The sequence below is a fragment of the Phoenix dactylifera genome, chromosome 2 (genome assembly GCF_051530095.1).
Source record: "Phoenix dactylifera cultivar Ajwa chromosome 2, Ajwa_hap1_PhDact_Kaust_v1.1, whole genome shotgun sequence".
Taxonomy (NCBI): Eukaryota; Viridiplantae; Streptophyta; class Magnoliopsida; order Arecales; family Arecaceae; genus Phoenix; species Phoenix dactylifera.
The window spans coordinates 38,456,555-38,477,064 of record NC_143191.1 but is presented as its reverse complement, the minus strand read 5'-3'; the positions used below and the strand labels follow the sequence as shown (position 1 = coordinate 38,477,064).

At 38.9% G+C, this 20,510-nt stretch overlaps 1 protein-coding gene across 2 annotated transcripts; it reads right to left on the bottom strand.

Annotated features, from left to right (window-relative positions):
• Positions 1 to 290: 290 nt before the first annotated feature.
• On the bottom strand, positions 291 to 5,608 carry LOC103705440 (myb family transcription factor RLI1-like). 2 transcript variants are annotated; one of them, XM_039127976.3, is made up of 8 exons: positions 4,824 to 5,219; positions 3,741 to 4,676; positions 3,370 to 3,580; positions 3,186 to 3,262; positions 3,068 to 3,107; positions 1,212 to 1,266; positions 988 to 1,057; positions 291 to 880 (listed from the first exon to the last, which is right to left on the bottom strand). In XM_039127976.3, exons 2-8 carry the CDS (start codon positions 4,392 to 4,394, stop codon positions 665 to 667), a joined length of 1,323 nt encoding a protein of 440 aa, XP_038983904.3. In that variant the 5' UTR covers positions 4,395 to 4,676; positions 4,824 to 5,219; the 3' UTR covers positions 291 to 664. The 2 variants fall into 2 exon arrangements, with proteins under 2 accessions (XP_038983904.3, XP_088572432.2); XM_088716306.2 differs by having other exon boundaries at positions 3,741 to 5,608.
• Between the last annotated feature and the right edge of the window lie 14,902 nt (positions 5,609 to 20,510).

Genomic DNA, 20,510 nt, shown 5'->3' with positions numbered 1-20,510 from the left:
TCTCTGAGACTTCCTCAAGCTACCAGTAGACTAGAAAAAAAAACTTCTTGGGATGGACCCGTCTGCCAGCAAAGATGACCAAATTATCCAGTCCCAAACAAATTTAGGTTTTTATCAGGGTGAATTATACCGCAAAACAATCATTTTGAGATTACGTTGCTTAGATTGCCAAAGAATGATGCTGTGATAAACATTATGAAGACATTCTCACTCATTAACCTTTATCTACAATGGAGAAACTTTGGAAATCACAAAAGGTTAAACAGATAAAAGAAAAGGATTGTTGAATCTTTTGGACAACTTATAAATTCGGTCTAGTAAATTCACAGGCGACCAAAAATGTGATAACAATATCCTGAAGTGCCCAACATAGATTACATAAGCAAGGTCCATACATCCTTATGCTGCTATCTAAAGACAATCTATAAATCTTATTTTTGGCATTTCTCCTTGTCAGTCTTGCAGCATATGACATTCAATCAACTTACTGAAAATTTTCATGCTGCTTCTCCTCGTGTAGAAAACCTGCTAAGAGACACCTACTTTAAACTACAATTTTATTGGAGAAAGCTTCTGATCAATTTCACTGAGCTATGAAACTGATATTTTGAGTCGCACCTCCAACTTCAATTTATATGACATCCAATCAGAGACAAGCTTAAAGCTAACTAATTTTTGATGGAAAGTTGGTATTTTGAGATCCATCTTCAACATTTAGTATCTGAACATCATCATCCAGGGATATTGGCTGCTCATCTGGAAACAGGTTCTCCAAGTTTTGAGACTCAGTGAGGTTTGCATTTGCTTTGAGTTGCTGCTCAAACATTTGCCGAAGCTTTCGGCCCTGTGCTTCGATTCGCAATTGCAAATTTCGTTGAATCTGGTAAAAGAACCGTAAGACAAAAAACAGTCATGTTGTCATCTAAACAAAATCGTAAACCAAAGAAAATAAAAGAGGCCCTGCTATATTGCTGAAAATTAGTGTACCTCCAGCTGCTCATGAAGACGCCTTTGGACATCAAGTTGAAGCTGCAGTGCTTCTGTGATCTGCATTCCACTGCAAAAGTATGGAAACATCAAATTACCTAAAGTAGTTGGAGCCAAATGAAAGGTCATATATTTGATGAAAACGATACATTTCAGAATATGAAAACAAAATGTTGTTTTGATTATCTAACAAATTTTTAAGGAATAATGTCAGCAGAAGGTACGTTTTTGGATCAAGCTGTCGCATGTCATTTACAGAGGCTCTTTTCTCAAATTTGCCTGCAAATATTAGGAAATATAGTCAAAATATGACGGGAAATTATTTACTAAAACTATTAAAGGAAAAAGGATGAATTTGTTATGGTTGTACACACACTAACGATATGCCAAAGTACATGAAAAAGCTTCTTTTTAAAAATCAAATGTTCTGTCCAATTGGAGAAACAAGGAAAATGAATATCTAGATAAGTGTTGGATCTTTTTTGATGAATGTGTACTATTGAAAGTGCATAAGAGTGATTAATATTTTTCGAACATACAAAACCCAAGGCAGTGCTGATACAGGAGAGTTCCAGAAACTGATAAAATGTGATGTTCATATTGGACTAGATTTACTAAATACACCATGAAAATTTACTGATTAACCTATTCACTATCTTTGCTTTTCCCAAACATTTAATTTTTAGAATATACTCACAGACTGTCTGCAATCTGCCAAATTTGTAATTATAGAATCTTAAGATTTTCCTTTACACATCATCAAGGAACGAACATGAGCAATACCTGCTTCATTCAACTCTATTTGACTTGGACCTTGTTTGAAGTGAACAGGATTAGCAATATGTTAACAGTTTAAATTAATGGTAAAGATGCAATACCTATTGGTCTTGACAGGAAAAATGAAAGTGTGAGTCATATGGATGGGCTAGCCTTTGTTTTCTTCAGGCATAGATAGACTGCTAGTGTCAACATATATTTTTGGCCGATTCTTTTGGGATCATTTCCTTCTAGAATTAATTATTAGCAAGTGCAAAACAACAGACTTAATGCAAGAAGAATAAAACAGGCTTCCTATGGAGACATATGCAAAGATTCCTTTATGAATCGCTGGAAAAGCTTCAATCTGGCTGATGCTCAAGTCAGTCAATGAGGTAATCAAAAAAATATAGGACGAAAAAGGAACACAAGTCAAAAGATGACTAGCTTATGACAGGTAGTTTTCTGAGGCTGTTTACAGAACTCTTAGAAAATCTCATATTCTTAGCAATGAACATCAAAAAGTTGTCAAAACAAATGGTTATAAGTGCATGGTCTTATTGTCATGCACATGTAAGCACCTCAATGAAGGAAAAAAGGACAAACAAACACCTACAACTCCTAAATTGGTTTCTACATTTTCTTTTCTTCGTGATCCATTTAAGTTTTTTTTAAAAACCTACAACTCAACATGTTTGTGTTGAGTTGAACACTTTACATGATCACAGTAAAATTGGAGTTTCTAAACATTACAGGGAAGTTGATGCCGTATTTTTTGCCACATGCAAGATGTTCAGTATTTGGCCCTGGTTATTTCAAAAGCAAAGCCAAACTATACCACCATATATCCTTGACTTGTAGAAAGTTCAAGCAGGAAGGACAAGTAATTCCTCAACCAACTTAATCATACAATGATCCTCTGACATCTTTAGAAGAAAGATAGCAGAGAAATAGTTGTAGGTGAGGGGTTTATTAGCCATAAGAAGATGGAATTCAATGTTTACCTACGACCTAAAGAGTTTAAGCGAATTCATGCAAGGACACAATGCTGTTCTGCATATCAATTTCCATAAATAAACGTGAACTGGAGATTCATTTGTGGGATGCCGAGGACTTCATAACTCAATTACATTATAAATCCCTGCAATATTTTTTTAAAATCTCATACAACGTTGACAAAGCCTATTCCTATGCTGTTTCTATGATTTATACTCTTTTTGACTTTGCATACGATTTATGAAAGGCTTTAACACGCTTGCCTCACTTAACCAGAAGGTTTTTCAATGAATATGAAGCTAGTGCCAAGGAAGCAGGATAAATTTACCTTCGGAAGACTCCGGCATGTACTTGGCAATCCTGTATTTCTGCACATAAACATAATTTAGAATGCCCAGTTTTCAATTTTAAACTATATAAAAGTCATCTGTATCTAACAGAATTACCTGTAAGTGGCTCTTGACATGATATATGGTTAATCCATCCAAATTCATCAGCTTCAGAATTCCCTTAGGAGTTGCCTCTGCATACAGTAAGCCAGTGCATGTCAGAATCCATTTCGACTTTTGATGTGTGAGAAGGACTCAACTGCATTTCTCTTCTGCGACATACGATACTTCGACTACTTACTCTCTGCACCTCCAAGGCGATTAATGCATTCGACAAACCGCTCGTGGAGATCTTGAGTCCACCTAATCCGTGTTTTATTTGGCACAGATGTTCCAGATGAAACACCAGTAGGAGTAGTAGGGCGACCCACCGAAGTTTTCACTAGTTGTTTCTCGGTTGGAGGCTGAAAACTTGGTTTTGCTGCTGAAGCATTCGATAGATTATATCCAACCTTGACAAAAGAACAAACCATCAAACAGTTGAAGAACTTACTCTAGAAAACGATCGAACAATTAACAAGCACAAAGAAGCAAGAATCTGTAAATGTTGTAACAGCTTTTATCTATCAGATAAATACTTACGCAAGGTCTACCAAAAATAGAAATACTTACACAAGGATCATGAATCCCTTGAGGTGAATATAAGTGCCTGGAGTCCAAAGCGGAATACCCATCGCTTTGCTCACTTTGCAGCAATGATCGAAGCTCAATCTCCTGACGATCTCTACATGGAAATCTGCTGGTATTATCAGAAAATCTAGAAGTTCTACTTTCTTGCAGAGGAAATTTCGTGACCGATTCTAATGCATCCCCAGTCTGGCAACCGAAATCACTTTGCTTCACTGTATTAACACACATATATGACTCTGAAGGCCTATTGTGTGAAGCTTCCAAGTGAATCCCTGGCGATTTAGACAGCAATGGAGGGGTGCCAAATTGGTACTCCAATGGAGGAAAACCCATTAAACGTTCAGCAGCATAGAAGTCAGAAGGTGTTGATCCAACACAAATAGGAGCAGTAATAGAACGATTAGGAGCCATGAAGTCTGGCTGCGGCGAGCCTTTCTCGGAGGAGAGGGACGAATCAGAGGAGTTGGCAGCGTATTGTCGAGGGCTACAATCCAGTGATGTGGTCTGGAAAGGAAACCCTGTATTCCATGCCTGCTGAGAAGTGAAATTTCCACAAGAAGGGTTTAGGAGTTCAAATGAAGAGCTGTTTAATGAATCATCGTTGCGATCATGGAAGTTGATCCTCCGGGTGTTCATTTAAGGACAATCTTAAAAAACTTTCAGAACTCACAGATCTTGTAAGCAACAACTACTTCTCACAACTTCAGAAGAACAAGCACAAACGCAACTACAATTTACTCAGCAAATTTAAAGCAGAAGCCAGACGAAGCATGCATGCACCAAAAAAAGGGAAGCAAGCAGCCGACGCTGCCAAAATTCAGAGGTTCCATTTGGAGAGCTAGTGTGCCTCATATTCCACGAGACTTCATGCACAAGAGAAGAATAATTCTCAAAATCTTGAGTCCACTTTATTTATTCCTACGATGGATAGATATGATGAATGATTTAATTGAAACAACAAGATAACACGTAACTGAGAAATTTACAAAAAAAAAAAAAAAAAAAAAAGACAATGAAACATTAGCACAAAACAAGAGCGGTGGATCGGAGATAATCAAAACTCACCAATTGACTTACAACCCAGATAACGAGCTAACAGAAGAAGATATTGAGAGACACTGAATTAAAAGAACAAGTTACAGAATAATGGAAGCCTTTTCTTATCTGAAGATGGGATCGCAACCAGGCTTAATAAATACAACTCCGAAAAGAACAAGATAGCTTCTTGCAGCTGTCCCTTACATCAATGAGCTTCTTCCAGTCATCTATAGCCGCAAAAGTCCAAATTTGCCCCAAGAAGTTGAAGTTAACGAAATCGGCCTTTCTTCAAACACTAGAACCAAGTAACAAAAACCAAAAATATCACAACATGCATGTGGAGCCAAAAACCAGGCATAAAGAAGCTGCTTTGTGTGTATCAGCCAGTCGAGGCGATACCCTGGCAGAAAGACCGTCTCTTTTAACTCTTTTACATGATACTGATATGTAAATGCCTTTCCAAAACGAACAGATGAAGGACACCAAGGCACCTCAACATAAAAATACCTTTCCTTTAATAAAAAAGAAAAGAACTTTATATGACCACAAATATACTAAAAAAACAACGACAACAGCCCAAAAATTTAATTTTGAAAGTCCGGGTTTTTTTTGGTTCCCATATTGGAAAGTTGGTGCTTCTTTTTTTTTGATGAGAAATAAGCTAAACGGGTATTGGAAAGTTGATGCTAATCAACTTTTTGGGGAAAAAAGAAACAAAAAGAGTAGGAAACTGGAAAAAGAAAAGAAACGTTCGCTCCTCCCATTTTCTGGTAGGGTGTTTGGAATTTGAATTCGGGCGCTTTGGAATCTCCAAGCCACCGGCCGCTGTCCTAGAATATCAGCAGCGCCGCCCAGGCCCCACCGGCCACCGGGCTCTGCCGAGCTTAGGATGTCCCGCGGAGGAATATAAGAATTTCGTGTTCCATTACCCATTTTAGGGCGGAGGGCGGTTACCCCTTCTAGGTAGGGATTGCAAAATATGACCCGACTCGCTAATCTGATCCGTGTTCGACCTGCCATAAACAGCTTTGGGTTTGGCCTAAACAGATTCGAGTCGTAAACAGATTGACCCGTTTAACCTGTTTATTAATTGGGTCGGATACGGATTTTAGATGTCTGATCCGTTTAAACCATTTAATCTATTTAACTGTTGGGCAGGTTAAACAGGTCTAAATAAATTAAACGGGTTAAATAGGTCGAAACAAGTTAAACGGGTCTAAATAGGTCGGGTTGGGTAGGTTAAACAGGTTGGGTTGGGCAGGTTAAACAGGTCTAAATAGGTTAAACGGGTCGAGTTTGGCAAACAAGCTTAACAAATCAGATCGGGTTGGGCAAACAGGTTATCTGTTTATTAAACATGTTAAACGGATCAGGTCGGATTACCTGTTTATTAAACATGACAAGTTCATGTTGTAATTTCTGATTTGTTTAATAAACAGATCAGGTTCAAATTTATGATTTTCTGTCCTGACCTGCATGTGATCCGGCCCGATCTGATTGCCATCCCTACTTCTAGATCCTCATACATGTGGGGTCCACGTTGAATAGCTGCTTGCTGCCAAATATTGCACAGATACGGAGACACGTTCATTTCCTCTTGATAGGATTGTAGGGCCCACCACAATTATTTGTACTGCGGGGATCAAGGTAGTACAAATGCAAGCGTGGGGAGATTGTGCTCCAAGGGTAGACGCGGTTCACGTAATGCCGGGACCTGTTGCTGATAATTATTCTCTAGAGATGGAGAAGGAATAACGAATGAAACGTGAGGGATCAATACTTAGTTCATGATATATATATTTGCATCACCTTTGGGTTGAGCATAAGACTGTTAGAGGGTAGAAGGAGTCGATATTTAGATTTAATTCAGACGGAGTCGAGCTATTTTGAGCTGTGTAGAATCGGTTAATTAGAAATAATTTTATCTGAACTGCGTAGAATTGATAAAGTAAAAATAATTATCCCTCCTTTCTTTGCAAATCTTAATCTCTCTCAATTTTTCATCTTCAAAATTTTAGACCACTTGTTTGCTACAATGTTGCTGCCATCGATCGCCGGCTTATTGCTGCCAAATACCCTCAACGAACATCCTTGTGACCTTGTCTATCACCACCAAGGTGGTAGCTCAGTTGGAACGGGGCGTTTACTTCCAACCAAGTGGTTCCAGGTTCGAAACGCGCGAGCGTCGATTAAATTTGGGGACCGAATGCTCCACGCCTGGACACGGGGTCTGGAAGTGCCACTGGTCGGCTGATAGCCTGGGTGGTGCCAGGTGTGACGTACTCACACGGAGGGTCGGGTCGGGTAACCAAGCCGGCTCACGGGTGGGGAGGGTATAAGTAAAATAGGTCGGCGTGCCCAACACACGACCCGGTTTGCCCGCATCGAACATTCTCCTGGCGGGGTGGGGGGCCCAGTGGGGGCTGCTACGCGGGGTTGGGCTTGTCCCTTCCTCCCCCCTGCTCCCCTTTTTTTAGCAAAAAAAAAAAACATCCTTGTCTATCACCCTCATCAGTCACTAGCTACCAATCTCATCAACATATCATGTATCAGTGTATATCGATACAAGACAGTACCATAACCACTCTATTTCCGATTATTGAGGATTTGAGAACCTTGGAGTGACAATTACAAGCAAGAATATGATTAGCTTTATTATGCATCGAAGTATGCACAGGCTTGTCTATTTTCTACATTTTTAATATGTGGATGGCATGGTAAAGACGAAGACTAGATGAGCATTAGAACCATTATTATGTTAGAGAGCGAAGGACATCATTAGAGAGGCTATAGAGTTCAAGCTCGGCTACAGTACTAATGTATATGAGATAGCAAGACTCTTACTCTGGCAAGATTCAATCTCTCCATGACAAAAAAGGGTTTGCACTTGGTCTCGCACTTAATAATTAGGAAGCCTTCAAGCTAGTGCTGCGCAAATTGTTGCACTTGTTAAATAAACCTTATTGTTGTGCAAGTGTTGCATTGTGTATGATGCTTATTCTAGTTTCGTAATCATTGGATGTTACCATATAACAGTTTAGTGCAATTGTGCAAGTGTTGGCTCCTATATATATAAGTCCAACTAGATGTAATGGCAAGCAACCAAATGCACGAAACTATTGTTTGAACAATCAGGATATAGTTGATAACAACATAACTAGTTTGACAACAAAGGTGGGAGAGCTGACCCACAACATGAACTATTGGATGACATAATAAGTGTCATATACTCGACTAGTGCGAGAGATCGCATATCAGATGCAATGCATGGCATCTATGGGTAACCATTCACTCTCTTTGCTCGGATGGATAATATAATAAATATCTATTTTGATTCAATTTATAAAGCCAAAAAAACCAGCATGCACACTTTTTTTTTGGGTCACCATCCACGACCCACCTGCGTTTAACTAAACCACTTGGCCGGTCATCTGTTTTAATAATTTAAACTGATGGTATAGAATAATGACCCTCATTTGATGCACTTAGAGCCTTTCTATATCATGTTTGAAAATTCTTCCAAGCAAAAGAACAAAATCATTGCCAAAATATTAAGAAATTAATCTCCAACAGCACAATCCGACATGTCAGATGCATCAGAAGCAAAACAAGCCGAAAGTTCTTCTAATCTCCATTTCTATCATTGTTGATAAGCAATTGATTATTATCATTGTTTTTCTCAACTTACGTGGTCTATGTTCTGTCAAGTGGGTGAAGAACAAGTATGAAGCCAGAGCTCACGATGCACCTTGATGCAACCAAAGAGTTGCCATATGGGGGACGCGATTTTATCTTTTGCATGAAAGAAAGACTCTATCTTTCACATGAATCCATCATTGGATCACCCACTGCATAGATTTCAAAGTGCTACAAACTTTATCGCATAGTGCGAGCCGCACCTTACTTGAGAATGAGATCCCATGCAGCAAGTGGCCTTGCACCATTCCGGCCAACCGCCATGCAGACACAGAGAGCATGCATTGGGAATCAAGTGCCAAAACATATGCTCCCACAAAGTAAGATATCTAGATGTTTATGCGGCCAAAAGATACGTGAACTAGTTTGGCGACAAAACCATGCTTAATTATATAAAGAACCGGGGTCCTATGACAAGCAAAGCAAAGAAGATTATTATGGATTTGGAAGGTCTTTTGAATGAAGCAAGTTGTTAAATAATAATGAGCTGGAGGAACCTGTCAAGATTCTATGCATTGCACAATAGATTAATTAGCATGTCCCTTGGAGATTTGAAAGGATAATGGCCCTAAAGGAGTCTGACCCCTCGTTTCAAATGATTGGAGGGTCCTAAGGTTCCCTATGGGTACATTTTGTTGGATCACTTCTTCGGTGGAGCTAAAACAGATGAGAGAAGGCTCTACAAGGAAGAATGGAGAATTTGGCTCTTCGTCATTCATACAAGCACGTCCCGAACTCCATCTCCAAAGCCAAACCATAGCGACTATATATTATTGGTCTTTTTCTAACAACTAAAGCTTTTCGGGTTCAGAATTCACTCAACATGGTATAAGAGCTCAACTTTGCTAGAGTCTGCAAAGATCGAATCCCCTTCATACTAATTATTTATTTAATTATAGAAACAAGCGCTATGTAATCGTGCCCTGTATCTTGCGCTATAAGTCTGCAAAGATCGAATTCCCTAGTGTAATAACTACATTACAATCAAGTGTGACTATGACCCAAATCCATAATCTAGATACATTGATCAGAAAGTTATTCCAAGGCCAAGGATATGCAAGGGTGCTTACCTGCATCATTAGGGGATGTTTTAGTATTGTATAGACAAATGTGCTTTAAAGTAAAAGAACTACTTCTTGATAAACATAAATATTGCCATCAAGATGGTAGCCTGGTGGTAAGGGGGCGATAATTCCATCCGAGTTGTCTGGGTTCGAAATGCGTGGGCGTCGATTAAATTAGGGGACCGGATGCCCCATGCCTGGACGGCTCGTTGACGGATATGCTTTCCTTCCATCTGTACCGAGGTGGCGCTGGGGTAACGTACCCACATGTGAGACGGTGAGCCCACGGGTCGGAGAAGGCACGCGAAAATCTGCGACATGTATCGAACATTCCCTAGTGGAAGGGGAGCCCAATAGTGGGGCTGCCACACGGGTGGACTGGTCCCTCCCCCTCCCCTCCTATTATTTACCAAAAAAAATAAAAAATAAATAAATATTCAATAATATCATATAAAAAATGTTTCTATAAGAAGAAAGGTCGTCGAAAAAGAAAATTTAGAAGAAGCTAAAAAGCCTATCTTATGGCTTCTCCTCTTCTCGTAAAGTAGAAATAATATAATGGGTATGGAAGACACTTAAGCTTAAATAGTTTTCTACCTTATTTACTATGTAATAAAATTTTGATTCAAAAATAGAACCAAGCCCATTCATCTTAAATATTAATTTAGTGCATTTATTCTGTAACATCTCGATAGGCACTAAGTTTTTTTCCATTTTTTTGTCAAAAAAGAAAAGAAAAGAGATTAAGTTTTTGATCCAATTAATATGTGTTAGATTTTCATCTTTACTAAGGTCCAACCTCTTTAAAATAACCACCACATGGTTACTATCTCAATGTTCACCCTCTTTAAAATGGCCACCACATGGTACTGCCTTGATGCTCTCCTTTGAAGTTTGAATACAAATTAGCTACAGTAGATTCACATTTTGGTTATATTTCATACTTTCGAGGCCATTTCTCTCGGAAAAAGAATAACAATGTTAATCAAAATTACAAGGAAGATTCGTCTTTCCCCCATTATATAGAATCATCGCTTGAAAGATTCGTCTTTTCCTCATCTTTTATCTTTGGCCTTCCATAGTTTGTGGAAGAACAATTCTAATGGGTACTTGGTAGCAATTATTCATGTCCTTGCCGATGGTAATGGGGAAAGAACCTTCAAACCCTAGAATTTGTCACATGGATTTGCTTATTTAAAACAGGAACAAATTAAAGATGGTCTCCTTTGGAGGACCATTTGCAGTCACCGTATATTCCCTTCTTTAATGGATTCCACCGTCCACTAAATCCCTGACAAACACCTCCTACAAAACCTCGCTTTGTCAAGAAGGTTGCTCGCCTTTTGCTCCCCTCAATTTGCCTGCACTTCTGACTTGCCCAATCCTCCCCGAGGGCATGCATGGTGGGGGCCTTTGGATAGCATCTTTCGAGAAATTATATTCTACACGGCATGGACCAAATGATGTCGCTTGTTTCTGTAATCGTGCACCAAAATAAGCGCAAGATGAATGAGGCTTATAGAAATAAGTGGCTGTGATTGGCAGTCTGCATGGCCATATGGTGCATGCAAAACAAGTGTAGGAATCTTATACGACAGTCATGCTCCCCATTTTGGAAAGAGACCGTAAACCTTTCCAAGTAACGCCAAGTAAACAAGATTTTTAGTAGCATAGTTATAGACATTCAATTGATTTTGAGATGCAACACTATTAGAGACGTTGGTGCAACATTGGCGTCGCACGTTGAGAGACGTTGATCTATCTTTTTGGAAAAGGCTGACTCACATCAGGATACATAGCTTATATAGTTGCATATTGAAGATACAGAGATTTTTCAAATTACTTATGAAGTTATTCAGTTTGTTGAATAGTTTAACAAGTCTACTTACTGATCACTATCTTTTATAAAATATTTTAATTGCCCTTTTGTATCTTTTTTAGTGCAAATCTTTTATAACTAATTTCTGTAAACTCTTTTTTCTAATAAAGGTAGGGTGGCTTTGCTTCCCTCTTCATCATAAAAAAAAAAAAGAAAAAAAAGAAGAAAAAAAAAGAGATGCAACACTATGCAAATGTGGAGATATCTAAGCTATTTGAAGCAATTAAGTATGCGCTCGCTAGGGATTCTTTCTTGATTGGTTTTTAGAAAAAAGAAGAAGAAGAAGAAGAAAAAACTGTCCATATAATACTTCACCCTACATTTTCTCTCTTCATTTCAGCTACAATTTCGACTAAGATTGAAGAGATAATTTGACATTATTTACTCTTTATTTCTTTTCCCTATTTAGAGGAAATAATTAATTTCACTGATTCTAAGAAAACAAAATCTGAATCTCATAATTGTTGGCGATCCCATGCCTATCCATTTATCCACTCTTTCAGAACATAGTAGTCTCTACCAGCCAACATTCCACAACCCAAATAAGCTTTAAAATTTAAAGAAAGATTCAAAATGAAAATACTCCTTTAACTCGACACAATTTTCCCAGTAACCACTATATATACATTTTGTTATGCACTATAAAATAAACTTATCTATAATAAGCTGTGATACCTCAACATCAATTTTCCCATACTATACTTTAGCTGCATGCATTGAAATGTGTCAGTGGATGCAGTTAAGATACTGGCTATTTGTTCCTTCATCTCCATTTAGCTTTTCTGAAATTTACTTCCTTCCTTGGCCACTTTAGACAGCCCTCTTATTTAGAATAAGGGGAACCTCCACAATTTGACCGTTGCAACAGGCTGTAGGTATAACGTATTCTCTCTGTCGTTCTCCTCTCTCCCTCACCTTTTGCATCCTCACTCCCTCTCCTTGTCGGGTGCCACATCACCATCCAATCAAAAGAATAAATAATTCAAATTGTCAAATGTCTTTGTTTAGTGAAGTGCATAATTTCTGCTATGTTGATGTGCACAAAATATTAGGAGGCACCACATCCACATTGGACCATTTGGGTGCTCTAGATGTTGCACCATTAATGGTGATCAGGGTTTTGGTTAATCTCCTTCGTGGTGACATACTTCAAGAGCAATTAGGATAGATCCTCTGCTAATTCTATTAACATTTTGGCTTATTTTTTCCATGTTTTAAAAAATAATACATTCACTATGAAATATTAGAATTTCAAAAAAGAGAATTTACTACCGAGGTGGTAGCATGGTTGGAACGGTGCGCCCGAGGGCGAACAAGCTACGGATTAAGCGACTAAGATTCCACCAGAATAACCCAGGTTCAAAACGCGTGGACGTCGATTAAATGTGAGGAACGGATATCCTCCACCTAGTTTGCCCGGTGGAGTCGCCATCTGGTCTGTCGTTACTTAGGTGGTACTAGTGTAATGTACTCACATGTGGAAGGGACTGCCATGTTGGTGGGGTTCTCCCGCGGGTGAGGAGGATATGAGTAAAACTTATCTATCCGTATCGAAAATTCTCCAGTGGAAAGGATGCCTAGTGAGGGTTGCTACACGGGTGAGGTTCTCCTCACCACCCCCCCCCCCCCCCCCCCCCCCCCCCCCCCCCCCCCCCCCCCTTTTTTCTTTTTCTAAGCAAAAAAAAAAAAAAAGAGAATTTCAGTGACATGGATGAGTCTTATCCAATTCCTTCATCTAATGATGATAATCATGTCATCCTCTGTGATTAGTTGCTAAAAAAGCATCTTATACAGTTATATCATGGAGCAAGTATGATAATTTTGCAATGGGCCAAGATAGTGCTAGGTGCAGTATTTTGATTTAAACAGCATTATTGCTGTTCAGAATTTTTTTTTTTGAAAAAAGAAATCTCATCTTTCTCTTTATAGGGTTCATTTTCATATTAATTTAGTTGTTTAAGTTATATTGGTTTTGCACTATTGCGGCCCCCCCCCCCCCCCCCCCCCCCCCCCCGCGCGCAGTTGAAAGGCTTTCTAGAGGCCTCTTTGAGGAAGTGATAATCACAAATACAATTCCAGTAGCAGAACACAATTACTTCCTTTAACTGACTGTCCTTATTTTTCTTTTTGTGCTAGGACGGGTAACTCATACCTAACGTGTATGAATACACCCAATAAAATCAGAAAACAGAAAATCTCGAAGTGCCCGGGGCAACTCTCTATCCCCAACCCATAGGGTACCACCCGTATAGCTGGCCACCCAATCTGCAACTTCATTGGCTTTGCAAAATACAGGCTTGGCCTGAAAGGCCCCTTCATTCGTCGTCATTGCCCAGATGTCACGAAGCAACGGATGGTTGCTACCGGCACCTCTTAGACCCCCTAAATCCAACTGATAACTGTGAGCAAGTCACCCTTCAGGATGACTGAGTTGGCTCGTAACTCAAGCCGGGTGTGTCGAAGGCCTGCCCGGGTAGCCCTCAGCTCCGCACTAGGCATGGAGATGTCGAATAGCTGACAACCGCCTGCTGCCACCACCCTGGCGTCTGGATCCCTGATAACAAAACCTGTGCCTCCCCTCATACCTCTGTTGGAGATGGATCCATCAAAATTGATCTTGAGGAAACTCGGAGGTGGGGGCTCCCAGGTGAAGAACACCGTACTGGGTATTGCCTGAGCAGAATGGGAACCTCAGATGTCTTGAGCTATCAAAAGCCCTTCTAAGGATGAGATATGATTAATTTTCGCCGCCTGTGCTCGGGCGCTCTCCACCACGAGCCTCGGCGACATTCTGTACTCGCCAAAAGTTCGAGCATTCCTTAACAGTCAAATCTGGTAGGCTGTGCAGATCGCTCTGACAACCTCTTGGCGTAACAATGGCATACCCGACCATCTGCGAATGGCCAGTAAGAACTGGTCCCGTTAGCTCGAAGCCTCCACGGGAATCCTGCCACCTACCACGTCATCCTTGCCCATATGCACTGAAACATCACATTGTCCACCATCTCGTCAACACCGCACACCTCGCATACCGAGGGAATCCTCAAACTATATCCACTAAACACTGCTCTCGTCGGTAGGCGATCCCAAACCACCTTCCATAAGAAGGTGGCAAACCTTCTTGCTGAGATGATCCGGCGTGTTCATGGTGATGGCTCGGCGAATAGCATATTTCGATGATATCTTAAATGGTGGTGCAAATATTTTCCCCTCTTTCACTGCTACCAGCTGCAAATTTGGCTTCCCAGCCCCTTTGATTTCAGTTCTTAGGTTTGGTAAATCTACAGTTTTACTATTTTACCGATCAAGATCATACAGTTAAGTAACAATCCATCCTGCCAATTTTCCCACCTGCTATAGTTCAGGGGTCACAAGATTATTATGCATCTTTTATATGGCTAGAGTGCATGTTTATCTGCATATCAGCCACAATTTTTGTATACCATGATATTAGTTTATTTTCTTCATTATATATTTCGAATATCTGCAAATGATGTCTCTTTTTATTCTGTTTCTATACAATCTTTATCGGTCGAAGTTGCTTGTTGTGAACTACTGTCATGAATCTTACAAATGTTTTTACTTGGACCTTAGATGCATTTTGAGTTATCAAGAAAGTTTGATAGTGAAGAATGTGCCTCCATACCTGACAGCAGGAATAGATAGAAACTAGAAACTTGGATAATCTAGAGTCTTCTTGCAGGGACAATATATCCAACGGTAATATATATGTAAGCAATAAAAAAAATTCAGTTAATTTAGAACATTTGACTGAATGAATGCAGCTTCTGTACATGGATTCCGCCAGTGCACAGAAAACGCATTGCTCTTTGTCACCTTCTGCATTGAACGCCTTGGTGATGACTCTTCCTGGATACACCACAAACCTCTAGACTGTCCTCATGTTAGTCTTCGCCTCTTCATCATTCTCCACCGAAAGCTTGATTTTGTAGCTCAATTTAGGATTTTCAAGCTGGGCAATTAGTCTTCCGCTTGGCTCAGTTCAAAAATAAGCTTAACTTTAGCTTGAAATAGTGGTAAACAAACCAGATTGATCTTTTGTCAAGCTTCAAATTAATTTCAAACCAAGCTTGATCAGGCCCAAGCCCGATCAATCCTGGCTTGGTTACAATCCCTAGCTTGGATTCAATAAGAACACTAGAAGAAAATGTGCAACAAGTAGGTGAATACAGATGCACCAAAAAAGAAAGTAGGAGAATACCGGAAGAACTGCTTGAGGCTATACTATTTGTTACCATGATGTACCTGATGCTCAATATCCGTTGTTTTGAGAACTGAGGAGAAATCCCAATCGAAATCAAAGTGACGGCCGGACTTGAACCCAGGTGTTTGGCACCAACTTTCAGTTTAGTTTGACTTGACCAAATACATTTGGGGCCTGTTTGGAAAATCCAATAGAATTGCGTTGGATTTTCTATAGTAAATAGGCATATTAGTTTACCTAGCCTTTTTTTCTCAAAAAAAAAGAAGCTTATCTTAGTCTTGGCCAAAATCTCATCTACAGGCATGTAGGACTACGTGATGAAATAGGATTTGGGTAGTATAGGTCTTACTCAAATAGACTGTAATCCATGATCCAACAGAAAATCCAACCCAATCTTGTTGGAGTTTTCTAATATGCCCTCAAAGTTTTTTTTTACCTTTGGATGGAGAACTTCCTATTCCTTCTCTTATCACGCCAAATAATCTTTTTGGCCAGGATGGCTTAATTTTCTCCCTAATTGCATACGGAGATATCCCTCTCTCTTAAAGGATAAGTTTATGTGTAGAGAGGGGTGGAATTAGGGATGCCAATTTATGACCCAACTCATCAACCCGATCTATGAATGACCTGCTTTAAGCAGGCTCGAGTTTGACGTAAATAAATTTGGGTCATAAAAGAATTAACCCATCTAGACATGTTTATTAAATAGAATTGGTTCAGGTTTAAACTTTTGACTCGTTTAGCCCATTTTGACCAATTTAATAATTGGGTCGGGTCATGTCATAACCGAACCCAAGTAATCCGTTTAAGATCTGTTTAACTTGTTTAAAACCTACTTAACCTATTTCTATCATATCTAAATTGACCTGCTTAATCTACTTAACCTATTTAAATCTGTTTAATTTGTTTAAAACTCGCTTAACCTATTAAAACTGTTTAACGTGACATGACATGTTTAATAAATGGGTTACCTTTTTAATAAACAAGGCAGGTTCAAATCTGAATTTTTCACCTGTCTAATAAATAGATCAAGTTTGGGATGATGAAATTTTGATCTGACCCATATTCGATTAAATCCGACCCAATTGGCACCCCTAGGTGGAATATGCTTATTTCCTCCCACATCATAAGCCAAGTTAGCTTTTTACCTTAATCTAGTTACTGTTAAGTACAAAAAATAAAATGTGAGAGGGTAATTTTGTCTTTATGAAAACCAATCAACATGAAATTCAAAGCGGATGGAATGTACCATATTCCGTTTCCTTATCTCCTCCCACTTATTTCTCAAACCAAACGCAAAAAGATGCTTATCCCACAGAATGTTACGATGCTCGGATAATTTTTTTCTTGCTCCAAATTTATTTCACAACTAGATGTAGCCAAAAATCCTAACTCAGGCTATCTATCTTGATTTTTATCGAAGACTAAGAATATCTCAAATTCATAGATATACTCAGAAAGACACTTCTACAAAAATATCCATCATTGTGGCATCACATTGATGTATGTTTAAAAATTTAAGAATATCTTAAATTCATAGATATACTCAGAAAGATACTTCTACAAAGATATCCATCATTGTGGCATCACATTAATATATGTTTAAAAATTTAAGAATATCTCAAATTCATAGATATACTCAGAAAGATACTTCTACAAAGATATCCATCATTGTGGCATCACGTTGATGTTTGTTTAAAAATTTGATGAGGGTATTGGATTGAACTCAAGTTGCCACTATTTTCTTCTTGGCTATTTTAGCTTGGCACCGGATGAGTCAATTCTTGATCACCCTAATTATATCTAAACAAAAGGATCCAAACAAGTGCAAGTCAATTTGACCCATTTATGTTATTATCATTGTTATTATTATTACTATTATTACTTTTTTATTTTTTCAAATAGAGGAGGCTAGATAATATGAACTCATAGCCCAAAAGCTTAAGTTGTTGGGAGAAGGACCGACCTAGGCTAATAAACCCACGTGTCACCCCTTTTATTAGTCAACATAGGACTATGATAATCTACCCCATACAACCTCGTGATGCCCTCGTCACAGTTGGCTCCTACTCGATAGGGAGGCCCACCTAGGGTCTGGGTCCTATTTGACCCTACCAGGTCCTACTCGACCCTAGTAACCACCAGTGAGGGTTCCATGTGACTAATAAAAGTTGTGACATACGATGAGCTTGACTTTGATACCACTTGTCACATGTTTTTAGGCTATGAGTTCATGACAAATCGTATCACATCCAGATCTATCATACATCACAATCTTTATTAGTTATATAAGATTAGGTTGAGAAGAACCCAAGCCCTAGGCTCGCCTCTCCCTCTCAGGTAGGAGCCAATCGTGATGAGGGTATCACGAGGTTAGGTATGAGAGATTATTATAGTTTCAAATTGACTTTTAATAGAAAGGGTGACACATTGGTTTATTAGATTGGGCCGGTCTTTCTCCCAATAGTTTAAGCTTTTAAATTGGTTTATTAGCTTGAGCCAGTCTTTCTCCCAACAGCTTGACCCATTTATGTTATTATCATTGTTATTATTGTTACTATTATTACTTTTTTTTATCTTTTTCAATAGGAGAGGCCAGACGACATGAACTCATAGCCCAAAAGCTTAAATTGTTGGAAAGAAGACCGACCTAGGCTAATAAACCTATGTGTCACCCCTTTTATTAGTTAATATAGGACTATGACAATCTCCCCTATGCAACCTCGTGACGCCCTCGTCACAGTTGGCTCCTACTCAAGAGGGGGGCCCACCTAGGGCCTGGGTCCTACTCAACCCTACCAGGTCCTACTCGACCATGGATTCCATCAGTGAGAGTCCACACGACTAATAAAAGTTATGACGCACAATGAGCTTGACTTTGATACCTCTTATCACGTATTTTTAGGATATAACAAATAGTATCACATCCAAGTCTATTGTGCATAACAATCTTTATTTGTTATATAAGATTGGGTCGAGGATGACCCAAGCCCTAGGCTGGCCTCTCCCTCTCGACTAGGAGCCAACCATGACGAGGGTGTCACGAGATTGGGTATAAGAGATTATCATAGTGTCAAATTGACTTTTAATAAAAAAGGTGACACATGAGTTTGTTAGCTTGGGCCGATCTTTCTCCCAACAGCTTAAGCTTTTAAATTGTGAGTCTACAATACAGAGTTATCCTATCTCTTAAATCGTCCAACCTCACTAAGGACAAAACCCAGTTAGCCTAAGCTAGTAGAACCAAAATTTATAAAAAAGTGAATTTCTCCCTTCGAGGAATTAGAATTAGAGATTTTTTTTTTAAAAAAAAAAAAATCCAGCCTTCTTACATATTAATATAGACAATAGAAAATGATGAAATCAAAATAAATAAGAAATAATTGTAAACTAAAAAGTAATAAATATTATGAAATGAGGGCTAAGGCTACATGGAATCGAACTTTTAAATTCTTGTCTAAAAGCTATGTTTGGTGGTGACCTGACTAATTAGATTAATCAGACAATTACATGCATAGACCTGAACAAAGTTTTAGTTGACTAGGTCCAACTTAACTTTGCAGCTGCATTTTTTTTAACCTAACTGCAAGTCACTCAAAAGGTCTGATTTTTGACCTTCAATGGGGGCTCTTTAACCTAAGACGCCATTGGGTCTGCATGGGCCATTCGTTAGGCACATGGTCGATCGCATGGTAATGTGTGAGCAGGCAGCGTTGTGCACACACTTAGACATGGTTTTTCTTGGTCAATTGATTGTAGACTTCTTCCCCCTCGCCCACCACCTCTTCTTATTCTTAGATACGTATATGGTGAAAATTGCATGGATATTATCAGTCGCAAATGTGTGGTATAATTTTTCTCCGAGCCAATTCCAGTACGTCCTTGATGTTCATATCATATATGATATGCTTATTCGGTGTAGTGGTGGACAAATGGAAGAAAATTTTAGATGAGTATTCTTAGCTTCAACATTGTTAATCATGGTCGAGTTCCCAACTGCACTTTTGGACAAGACTGCCATGTATTAGAATGCTATATACTAAGCCCGTAAAAGAAGTCCACCCTGATTATAAGATGCCTACAGCTTTGGAACTTGAGACCAGATGTTCTGAAATCAAAGCAGTGTTGACTGCTGAAGGAATAAATCATGTAAATAGTATTACACTGAAGTTCATTGAAACCTGGATGCTGTTCTTCGTCTCCATCTTAGGTCTGTATTCTAATTGAATTGCAAAGACAACTAACTCCATTACGATGTATGAAGTTATGCTTACAAAGAACACATTGATTAATCCGCGCCTAAAAAAAAAAAAAAACAAGAGTTGGCAGGAGGTAGAGCACGCCCCTACAGTCTTTTGGGATCCTCTAAGGGGGGTCCTATTTCATAATATCCGCGCCTGAATCAAGTAGAGAACTATATCTAGGTTTGAGATTGCGTTTAACTAGGTTATGGTTGGGAGTTTTTGTTGGATCTAGAATTTTATTGCCGCACTTAATTTGGTTTTCTAGATGCAAGTTTCGATGAGCCGAAAACATTTTCAGGCCCATGCATGGTCAAAATACAGAACCAAGTTGAGCACCGGATCTAAATGATAATTCGCATTTCAAAAGATTAGGTCTAAGCATGGTCAAATTTTGATGATGCTGAATTTGGGCTAGAACTTGGGAACAAAATTTCCTGCATAGAAATTTTTATCTAGTGTGAATGAACAGAATAGCCATAGCTCGAAAATAAAAAAAACAACCATCATGACATTATGGTGGCTGATATAATAATTCTTGTAATCTATAAAATATGTACTTAAAATATGACCATATTTAGCTGTTACTCTATTATAACTGTCATGATA

What these genes read in the sequence shown, in the direction of transcription:
- LOC103705440 (XM_088716306.2), bottom strand. Translation starts at nt 4,394, where the DNA reads ATGAACACCCGGAGGATCAACTTCCATGATCGCAACGATGATTCATTA. An exon ending in AAGGGATTCATGATCCTTGT is followed by an intron (nt 3,581 to 3,740) that starts GTAAGTATTTCT and finishes TCTTTTGTCAAG; the next exon opens with GTTGGATATAATCTATCGAA. An exon ending in TCGCCTTGGAGGTGCAGAGA is followed by an intron (nt 3,263 to 3,369) that starts GTAAGTAGTCGA and finishes TACTGTATGCAG; the next exon opens with AGGCAACTCCTAAGGGAATT.